At 43.4% G+C, this 11,305-nt stretch overlaps 1 protein-coding gene across 1 annotated transcript; it reads left to right on the top strand.

Annotated features, from left to right (window-relative positions):
* Positions 1 to 5,567: 5,567 nt before the first annotated feature.
* On the top strand, positions 5,568 to 11,000 carry LOC114143662 (vesicular inhibitory amino acid transporter-like). The gene is made up of 2 exons (XM_028015923.1): positions 5,568 to 6,426; positions 8,123 to 11,000. Exons 1-2 carry the CDS (start codon positions 6,043 to 6,045, stop codon positions 9,308 to 9,310), a joined length of 1,572 nt encoding a protein of 523 aa, XP_027871724.1. The 5' UTR covers positions 5,568 to 6,042; the 3' UTR covers positions 9,311 to 11,000.
* The last annotated feature ends 305 nt before the right edge of the window (positions 11,001 to 11,305 follow it).

The raw sequence follows: 11,305 nt of genomic DNA, 5'->3' as shown, positions 1-11,305 counted from the left end.
CTTTGGGGATTTGTGGTTGTGAGATAGTGCAGACTATCTCACAACAGACTTTGCATTTAGGTTATATTGCAAGTAGTAGTAATTACATGTTTTACCAATACTTTCAAATAGTGAATTACTGTCGGTCTCGGCTGTAAAGGGCTGAAGCTTCAGATGTTTCTGAAGAGAACTGTTGTGCGTTCACACACTGTTTCACTTCCATTTATCACAAACTTAACAATAACTACACACATCCCTAATCTTTTCTGAATTTTTAACCATTGAATTATCTAGAAATGTGTTATTAGATGAACGTGATAAAAGTAAGATGGCAAGAAATGAATGTTTGTTTCTGTTTTCTGGATGGATTTATTTCCTAGATAGCACAGATATTGAGAGGCAAGATGAAAAGTAAGAAGAGTGTGTGTGTGTGTGTGTGTGTGTGTGTGTGTGTGTGTGTGTGTGTGTGTGTGTGTGTGTGTGTGTGTGTGTGTGTGTGTGTGTGTGTGTGTGTGCGTGTGTGTGTGTTTATGCGTGGGTGGGTGCCTGTGTGTTGTGGGCGGTTACAGTATGAGGCATGATGTTGTGTCACTGAAGCCCGTGCACAGTTCACTGCTCAGGCACAAAGCTCTAAGTGACTGCGTCCCTCTCCTCCTGATGCTAATAAGCAGATCTGGGTCACCTCACCCTCTTAGACACACGTGCATGGATGCACATACACTCATAACTGCAATCTTACCCTCCACCCACCCACAGACACACACATACATGCATGCAGACATAAACTAAAAAAAAAAAGAAAACACCCTGTCTACTTTCTATTTAAACTCACACACACACACACATATGGAGGCTCTGATTCCTCCGGGGCGGCAGGACGTGACATGGTGCTGCTGTCTGCGTACAGCGCTCGCAGCTCTCTGCTTGTTGTGCTTGTCATCCAGGCAGCGGTGATGAGGCACGAGGGAACAAACAGCCTACAAGCACTGGGGGACTGCCACGCATGATGCCAAGCAGCCTCCATTTTGTGGAGGAATGAGCAGACCGCTGGTTCTCTCTGACAAGGAAGAGGAGAGAGAGAGAGAGGGGATCATGTCAGGCTCAGTTCTGATGAAATGACTCAGAAGCTTCTACCCGTTACTCCAGTTCAAAGTATTCAGTAAAACCATTTGTATTTATTCAAATTTTACGGTTTTGACGGTACACCATTTTGATTCCAACACCCCCTTCCACTTTTCTCTGTCCTCTCTCCCACATAGAAAGAGTCCTCTTACAGAGATGAAGAGCTGACAGGGATCATCATGCATGTCGTTCGATTCTTTTGTAATAGAATCATGAATACAGAAGAGAAATCTGTATTATGAAATTTACTCAGACTTACACTACCTTGCAAAAACATTGTTTCCACATTAGAACAAGGTTTTCTTGCATTTTAGTAGGATTTGATTTGGTCCTAAACAAAGCAGCACATATCTGTGAAATGGAGGAATGATGACGTCAAAATCTGCAAAGTGTGGCATGCATTTGTATTCAGTCACCCGTGTAGATGGGAGTTTAATCCCATCTAAAAAATATGCGCCTGTCATAATAATCCACTGTGAATTTGCATTACCAGGTAGTTATTACAATCACGCTTTTAATGTCACAATGAACTAACAACTAATTAGAGCCAGTAACAAATAAACTGCTTTTATAAACAAAAATAAAGGGTAGCTGTCTATACATTCCTGTGCGACTTTGTGTAAAGGTCACACAAAGTCTGCCAACGCACTCAACAAGCATGAAAGGTTTCCCTTTCAGCAGTTAAATCAAAAAGAGGAAGCAGAAGTAAAAAAAGCCTTGTGACTTTTTATTTTCATTTTTCAGAGAGAAACATCATTCTTGGTAGCCATGTTTATATTTTAGAGCCAGTTATTTTAAATCAGTGAAGCAGTTTTGACTTCAAAACAAACATCATGATGCAGAAAGACAACCTACTTTAACACTCAAGTGTTTTTTTCACATAGAGCATTTTGGTTTCAGAAAACTGAGTAAAAGAATTGTGCAGTATCTGATTTATTGGAAAATGTATTGACGGAGAGACACTCAAACTGAAGGAAGGCAGCAAAAAAAAAAAAAGAAGCAATTCCATTGAATGAATATAAGTATTATCACATTTAGAAGAACAGGTTTTTGTTCTTCTAAAGAACAAAAGGTTTTTGATGCTCTTTCACTTTTTTTTTTTTTTTTGTTAATTACATCTTAGCTTAGGTCTTATATCGTTGACACCGTGCAAGTAAAGTCCAAGAAAAGAGAAAATGTGCAGGACAAGAACTGCCAGGTCCATTAAAAGTCCACAGCAGGACAGTATCTGAAAGTTACGTCTTTAAGAACCAAGAAGAAGAAAAATCCCATCCAGAGCTCACACAGGAGCCGAAGGATCATGAGCCCTGACTTATAGGAGGTAAAGTATTTGTGCATATTTTGTGTGTGTGTTTCAAGCACAATTTTCAGTCAATATTACATTGGTTCTTTGTGCATCACAGTAAAGTGCTGAATAACTACAGGCCACTTGAATCAAATGTCGTCTGTTCCAAGTAATCTGTGAAACTGCTTTGATTCACATGCATATGTGGAAAAGTTTAAAACAATGGAATCCAGTGAGAAAGTAAGGCAAACATTGCATCTTGCACACACACACACACACACACACACACACCCTCACCTGGGTGTGTGTGTGTGGGAGGCATTCACTAAAATTTTAAAATGCAATTGTGAAAAATTAGCAAAACTCACTGAAATGGCTAATTCTAGCTTCCTCACAAAAAAGACCTTGTAGTGTGAAAATCTCCTCCCTCCACGCATCATCACCCCCCCCCCCCCCCCTCCCCCCCCCTTAAATCTGCTGAACGTGCACACACACACAGTCCAATTACAGTGGCCATGGCAACTATCAGAGATTATTGCTCTCAGTCAGCGCTGCACGGCTGTCAGTGGAGGCTGTAAGCCTCTGCACACACACACATACACACACACACACACACACACGCGCGCGCACACACGGTAACACTTAACGCACACCCACTGAAGACTCCTTCTTCTTTGCATACGCGGAGTGTGAATTAATCCTCCTGTTTGTAGCCACAGTCACCAAACTAACCCCAAAGGCCTTTGTCAGAAATTCTTGTAAGGAAGTGTTTTTCAGCAGTGAGGCTAATTTTTTTGTATATTATGTTCAAATGTCTGTATTTTACATGTTCCAGTCCCTTGTCGCATTATATGCTCATAAATAAGATTGATCTGCACGTTTTTATTTATTTATTTATTTTTTCTGCGTGTTTGCATGTGTGTGACATTTCCTCTGTCCCGTGCGGCGTGGGCCCGGGGACTCTGCGCGTTATGCGCGGGGGTACGGGGGAGGAGGCACGCCTCGAGGACTCTCCCCTGGATCCTCCGCCGTCCCACGCACGCGTATCCGCTCATATCCTCAAACACACGGATGACCCACACAAACTAACAAACACGAGCGCGAACAGCAGCTTGCCAGAGCAGCCAAGCATGAAAATATGCGGAACTTTCTCTGTCCTCCGGCCTCTTGCTAAATTTAGACCTCTCATCCACGCTGCATGTTTTTTTGTCTTGCAGTGTTTCTCCCGCCGCACTGACTAGCCTTTTTTTTTTTTTTACTCCGTTCTCTTGGTGCCAAAACAATTTTGACCTAAAACAAAGGCTCAGTCAGAAACAGAAATTTTGTTGGTTTATAAAGACGTCCTGCATCTTTATTTTATTTTATTTTTATTTTATTCAACTAGCAACGGAAAGACGAGCCCCTTGTTTTTTCTTGGCTCCCTGCCACAGTCCGGGTACATTTCTGCAAGCCGACTGCAAAGACCGGATGACAGTTTTTGCTCAGCCCCGTCACAGCAGATTAGGGAGGCAAAGACGAGGTGCTTCCTACTTGCAGGGATTAGAGCTGAGGTGGGGGAGAAACCGCGTTCCTCCTCTCTGACTTGTTTTCTGTGCACACATTCAGAAAAATATAGCCCACAACACGAAAACCTACACAAATGACACGGAATGCTTATTGAACTAGCAGTTTAAGAGCGCTAAAAGACAGACGAGTCGGATGTGAGAGAGGAGCTGTCCGCGGTGCTGCCGGAGCTCCGCATCTGGCCAGCTGCAGGAGGCTCATCATGTCAGCAACGAGTTGCTTCCCCTCACAGCCCGAAGAGAGAGAGAGCTCATCTGGTCTGACCAGGGGCAGGAAAGTCATAAGGCAGAAAAATAAAAAATAATTAGATTTTAAAAAATTCTCAAAGCTCTAAAAAAAATTTTGATCCGTTTGCCTTTTAAACGCAAATATATATATAATATATATATGGGTAACATAAAATCTAATACATAAATGGTTCATTCCCATTCAAATGGGAAATGGTTCCCATTTGAATCAACAATCCTGCTTCTGCTTTGCTTTCTTCCGCAATTTGCAAATGTAAAAACAAGTCTCCCTGACCAAAACGCCATGCCTTTAAGCTATTGTTTTTGGGGTTGTTTTTTTTTTTTTTTTTTTCGTTTGTTTGTTTGTTTGTTTGTTTGTTTGTTTGTTTTTCTGCACAAAAATGTGGCCCGCTATACGCGAGCATGCGAACCTGCTTGATAATACCGAGGCCCCTGTGTGTCGGCTGTGGGGTGGTGCGCGCTTCGTTTCACAAATTTCAGATTGGTTTCACATGTTAGGCTGCAGCTCCGCGGGTCAGAGGGGAGGAAGAGAGAGGGAATGTTGCTTTTACTCGTAACAAATAAAAAATAAATAAATGGATACGTTGAGGTTTTCCCTTCTTTTTGTCTTATAGGCTATCGTCTTAAATAATTTTTAGGACATTTGTAACCTTATTAATTTTTTTCCCCCGAATTACATTTTTAGAAAGAAGTCACCTGCTGGTTTTTGGTGGCAGGTGTCTTTGCCATTCCGCCAGATTACATTGTGGTAGCAGGTGTTTTTTTTTTTTGTTGTTGTTGTTTTTTATTATTCATGCATCATCCATCCATCCATCCATTTTCTGTTCACCCTTGTCCCTAATGGGGTCGGGAGGGTTGCTGGTGCCTATCTCCAGCTACGTTCCAGGCGAGAGGCGGGGTACACCCTGGACAGGTCGCCAGTCTGTCGCAGGGCAACACAGAGACATACAGGACAAACAACCATGCACACACACACTCACACCTAGGGAGAATTTAGAGAAACCAATTGACCTGACAGTCATGTTTTTGGACTGTAGGAGGAAGCCGGAGTACCCGGAGAGAACCCACGCATGCACAGGGAGAACATGCAAACTCCATGCAGAAAGACCCCGGACCTTCTTGCTGCAAGGCAACAGTGCTACCAACTGCGCCACTGTGCAGCCTATTCATGCATCATTTCAGAGGGAATTCAGAAGCTCTGCCTCCAACAGGCCGGATCTTCTTCTTCTTTTTTTTTAAACATATATATAAATATATAATTCATTTATTTATTTATTTATTTTAGGTCGTGATCACTCTGTCGTTAAACTCTCGCCGAGGGAATAAACGTCTCTCTCTCTCTGCCACCCGCGCGAGTCGGGAGCGCGAGGGCTGTGGCACTCTTTGCGGACACGTGCACGCTCCTCGCCCCCCCAGCCCCCCGTCTCTCTTTCTCTCTCTGGTGCTGATGCTGAGAATCCAGCATCTTTCTGATTCCAGCATCAGACGCTGGATTCTAAACTGAAAAGACTATTTGGAAAAATAGCGCTACAATTAACGAGCATCCGGGACGCGTGTTGGTTTCTTCTTCTTCTTCTTCTGTTTTTCTTCCTTTATGAGGGAAGGTGATTTCTGATGGAGTAACATGGATGGACAAGCAAAGAGAAGCGGATGAGGATTTTTCTAACGATTTGGAGGGAACAGCAGCTGCGACGACATTCAAAGGCCAACAGGCATGATTTTTATGTAGGAGCGAAAACATCGATCTCCATGTTCTTTTGGAGGGGGGTAATCTGTCAGATTTCTTGAAGTGAAGAACAAATTGATCTTGGATAAGTAGTAATAAAAATTTAAAAAAAAAAAAAAATGGCTCATCTAATCCGACACAAGATCAGCAACAAACTGACCAATGCGGCCCACACGGTGTCCAACAAATCCCAGGCCAAGGTCAGCGGGGTGTTCGCCCGGCTGGGCTTCCAGGCCGCCACGGACGAAGAGGGTCTGGGCTTTGCAGAGTGCGACGACCTGGACTACGACTACAGGCAAGGGATGCAGATGGACGTCCTCCGGGGGGAAGAGGAGGAAGGAGGAGACATGGAGGGAGAGGGGGACGTGGAGGGGGACACCCGCTACCAGAGGGATGGTACCGGTCCGAGGCAGTCGACCCTGAAGAGCGGCGGCTCCCTGGAGGAGGACAAGCCCAAAATCACGTCATGGGAAGCTGGATGGAACGTCACCAATGCCATTCAGGTGCTTTTATCACCCATGTGTGAGTCGGCGGGGGGTTGGAGAGGATGGGGAGGGGGTTACATGTGCTCACAGCCAGCCCGAGGAATAGGCGAGGCAGGCAGCTCCCACTACAACAGTGCAGGGGCTTCATCCCACAGGTCAGGTGTAGAATTAAAAACGTTTTATGAGTGAAGCAGAGGTAATCCTGAATGTTAAATGTTAGTTGGTCTCATCAGTTTCTCTGAGTAAATTATTTAGGTGTTTAGTCTTCTGCTGCCTATAGAAAAGAAAATATAAAATTACAACGTCAGCGAAATACAATGTTTGGATTTCTCTATTAAACATTTTGGGATGGTATTAACAATAAAAAAAAAACAGGATTAAGGTAACAAACATCAAAAATACAGATATACTTTATCCTATGAGTAGGCCTCTATAACTTGCAACTCAATTCAAGCAGAACAATTTAAAATGTAAAGTTCACATAAAAGGCTGTGAACGAAACAAATCAAAGACAACTGTACATACATTAACTTACCATTGAGTATTTTTTACAGTGTCTATAGGTAGACAAGATGTTCCAAAATATTAATTTAAGATAACATGACTGAAAAATAAAACCATGTGCAATAAATGATCACACAACTCTGTACTTTCAAATAACATATTTAGTTACAGCAACAACAAAAAGAATCTCTTCAATAACAGTACAGTAATGGGTTTTAAAGCTATGTTGTCTTTTATTTTATTATCTCTCCTTTTTTACATCTTCTTATTGCAAGACTGCAATTACATGAATGATTTTTGTCACTCCTTTTTAAGTTTTTGTAAGCAAATTTACAGTGATGAGTATTTATTTCAGATCATTTACAATTAACAAAAAAATAAACTGAGACATCCAGTGCTGTTATATTTTTGTTGAATAAAAGTGTTATATACTCTGACTGGTATATGCTTTCCTTAATAGTGGTTATGTTAGATTCATAAAGCATAAAGCAAAACACACACACACATCAAAATCTGATTAGGGCCCCAAACCTACTAGGATCGTCTCTGCATGCAGCGGCATGAGGCCTGCCACGGGACAAAAGAAGTCACCTTGATTTGACATTTTTACTTTTGAAACATTCTCAGACAGTCGGAAATGTAAGATTGAAATACGTTGTTTTTGTAGGACTGAAGCAGGGAGAGAGAAAAAAAAAAGAAAACTGGGGGTGGATTTTGGTCCTAATTAAATGCAGAGCAATTTCACGCTGCATTCGCGCTTTGTGCGTGAACCCACTGCGGTGAGCGGCTCTCGCGGTTTATTTATTCAAATCTTTTTATCAGCGGAGCTTCAGGCAGGGCCTGGCCGACATCGATTGCCACGAGGCGCGCTTATCGGCGTCTCCATCAAATTACAATCACAGTCAAAGAAATAAAAAATAATAATAACATTTGAACGATTCGACGTGGCGCTGACCGAATGGGATGTGGAAAAGCATTGTTCATTAACAGATTGCATTTATTATTATTATTATTATTATTATTATTATTATTATTATTATTATTATTATTATTATTATTATAAAGCCCATTCGATGAATGCCTTTAATCGTTATTATGTAACATGGGAGCTGAGTGAGTAAGCCCGCCGCCGCCTGCCCGGGCTGATCGGCCTGTCACTGCGATGCGGGGCCTCGCTTATTATCGCTGAGCTGCGCTTCTCTGTCCGCAGGGCATGTTCGTCCTCGGCCTGCCGTACGCCATCCTCCACGGCGGATACCTCGGCCTCTTCCTCATTATCTTCGCGGCAGTGGTGTGTTGCTACACGGGCAAAATCCTCATCGCGTGCCTGTACGAGGACAACGAGGACGGCATCAAGGTGCGCGTCAGAGACTCGTACGTGGACATCGCCAACGCCTGCTGCGCGCCCCGCTTCCCCGCACTCGGCGGCCACGTGGTGAACGTGGCGCAGATCATCGAGCTGGTCATGACGTGCATCCTGTACGTGGTGGTCAGCGGCAACCTGATGTACAACAGCTTCCCCGGCTTCCCAGTTTCCCAGAAGGCCTGGTCGGTGCTGGCCACGGCCGCGCTGTTGCCCTGCGCGTTCCTGAAGAACCTCAAGGCCGTCTCCAAGTTCAGCCTCCTGTGCACGCTGGCGCACTTCGTCATCAACGTCCTCGTGATCGCCTATTGTCTGTCCAGGGCACGCGAGTGGGCGTGGGAGAAGGTCAAGTTCTACATCGACGTGAAGAAGTTCCCCATTTCCATCGGCATCATTGTGTTCAGCTACACCTCCCAGATCTTCCTGCCCTCCCTGGAGGGGAACATGCAGAAGCCCAGCGAGTTCCACTGCATGATGGACTGGACCCACATCGCAGCCTGCGTCCTCAAGGGCCTCTTCGCCCTGGTGGCCTACCTGACCTGGGCGGACGCCACCAAAGAGGTCATCACAGATAACCTGCCCTCGACCATCCGGGCTGTGGTGAACCTCTTCCTTGTCGCTAAGGCGCTCCTGTCCTACCCTCTGCCGTTCTTTGCAGCTGTAGAAGTCCTGGAGAAGTCACTGTTCCAGGACGGCGGCAGAGCCCTCTTTCCTGACTGCTATGGCCCCGGTGGGCAGCTAAAAACCTGGGGTCTTGGCTTAAGAGTAGGCCTGGTGGTCTTTACCCTGCTCATGGCCGTCTTTGTTCCGCATTTTGCCCTGCTGATGGGTCTAACTGGAAGCCTGACGGGTGCAGGCCTGTGCTTCCTCCTACCGAGCCTCTTCCACCTGAAGCTCCAGTGGAGAAACCTTCTGTGGCACCACGTCTTCTTTGATGTCTCCATTTTTGTTATTGGAGGCATATGTGCCATATCAGGCTTCATCCACTCCATTGAAGGGCTCATAGAGGCCTACAAGTACGACATCCATGACTGAGAGTGGAAAGCGCGCAAAACACACGGTTGACCATCTGGACATTAAAAAGAGAATAATTTGTGTGAAATGTATTATCTTTTTATTTTTGCCTTCGTGATAATGTGCAATAAAGAACTCTATTCGCCAATCAGGCACAACATTATGACCACTGAGAAGTGAGGTGAAAGACACTGATCAGCTCATTGCCTTTGTTCCTGTTTGTGGGTGGGATATGTTCTGTAGCAAATTAACATTTTGTCCTCAAGGTGGGCCAAATTCTGGTGAGGTGTTTCCAGCTTTCAGCTGGAGTTAGATTTGACGTCATCTATAAGGGTAGTTGCCCAGGGCGGTTTAAGAAATGGGGCAGCACAGGCACTAAATTAAAATAAATAGCTTATCAGTCAGTTGTACCCTAATTGCCTTTATGCATTTGCAGTCATTGGAGATTCGACAACCCTGTGTGTTGATTAGGTGTAGCCTGGTTCAAATGTCTCAATGCCAACATTTGAACATGTACTGATTTTCTAATTTGAAACTACAACACATTTAAGTCGATTTTGTTGTCTTTGAAACCCAATCTTATATTTCAGTGTTCAGTTCATTCCCTTTTAGGCTTATTGAAATTTCCTCCACTGTACTTCCCTTTTAACAAAGCAAAGGTCAGTATGTTCTAACTACCCTTTTGACTTATTGGCTCTACATTAACTGAACTCGCTTGGTCTTTACTTTGTCAATCGCTAATGCTAACTGTTTGTTTTTTTTAACCAGCAGTAGTACTTGTACCACAGTTAGCAAAGTTTAACATAATGAAAGAAGGCAAGCAAAGACAATGCGATGCTATAGGTAATGTCCTGTGAGGTGTTGACTTGGCCTCTGAATTCAGCAGATCTAAATCCAGTCCAGCGTTTGTGTGATGTGATGGACAAACAAGTCCAAGTCGTGGAAGCCCCATGGCCTACATTTTGGTGCCAGATACCACAGTTCACCTTCAAGGCTCCATGGCTTTATAGGTCAGGGACGTTTTGGCAGTAAAAATCAGGACCAACACACTATTAGTCAGGGGGTCATAATGTTATTCCTAATCGGTGTTGTGTAAAGTAGTTTGGTCATTCCAGAAAAAAAAGAGTTTCATTCAGCGGACAGAGGACACAACCTCCGCACCAGAAGAAGAGGGCATTAAAGACTCTGTCCATGTGTCGATCTTTATGCAAAGATTCAGTGAAAATGTCAGTAAGTGTGTCAGTGTTCGTACCCGAGGAATGAAATATGTGGAAAAACAATGAAGTCAATATGTTATTGTTGGTTTTTGAGCTGCTATAGGTATCAATAATCAGAGAAAACAACAGGCACTCATCAGATCAGATGGTGCTGTATAAACCATGAATATCTTCTGTGTAGTGGTCTAAACAGAATTAATACATTTCTGTCGAGATTCCTAGTTTCTCCTTCTTCTTTTTTTATGTTCTGAAGTCCTCGTTTGTTTCCTCTGTGTTTTCAAGTGTCATTCTGGATGGAGTGAAGTCAAGTGCAGGCAAGTGGATCCTAATTGTGTATTATTACAAAACAAACAACAAAAACAATGCGTGTCTGATAATATTCTGTTCCTGTTGAACGTGTTCATTGTGATTTATTGGAACTACTCATGGTGTGTGAGATTAAGAGTATTTGTTGAATTAAGAGGTAAATAAATGAAATATTTTATGGCTGGTGACTCTAATGTTTCATTGCTTAGAGTCATTCACGTTTCCACAGAACACTTTTGAAATTCTGTTTTGAATGGTTAATTAAGTTTCCTCTTTTTGTAGTGTTAGCACTCAAAGAATACAGTTTTAGTGTGTTGTAGTTCAATAAACTCCTAATAGTTTAATCTACTGCATTTAAGCAAAACATCCCCATCCCTTTACAGCACAGACATTTTAAGTCAAACAACAATCACTATTTTCATCTGAAGGATAATAAAGAACTCTTCCAAATTATTGGTCGTACCTACTGTTCCTGACGGTGTAAAAACCGGGA

Source organism: Xiphophorus couchianus, chromosome 1, assembly GCF_001444195.1.
Source record: "Xiphophorus couchianus chromosome 1, X_couchianus-1.0, whole genome shotgun sequence".
NCBI classification, from domain to species: Eukaryota; Metazoa; Chordata; class Actinopteri; order Cyprinodontiformes; family Poeciliidae; genus Xiphophorus; species Xiphophorus couchianus.
The sequence above is the reverse complement of the archived record's forward strand: the minus strand, read 5'-3'. Positions and strand labels throughout refer to the sequence as shown.

What these genes read in the sequence shown, in the direction of transcription:
- LOC114143662 (XM_028015923.1), top strand. Translation starts at nt 6,043, where the DNA reads ATGGCTCATCTAATCCGACACAAGATCAGCAACAAACTGACCAATGCG. An exon ending in ACGTCACCAATGCCATTCAG is followed by an intron (nt 6,427 to 8,122) that starts GTGCTTTTATCA and finishes CTCTGTCCGCAG; the next exon opens with GGCATGTTCGTCCTCGGCCT.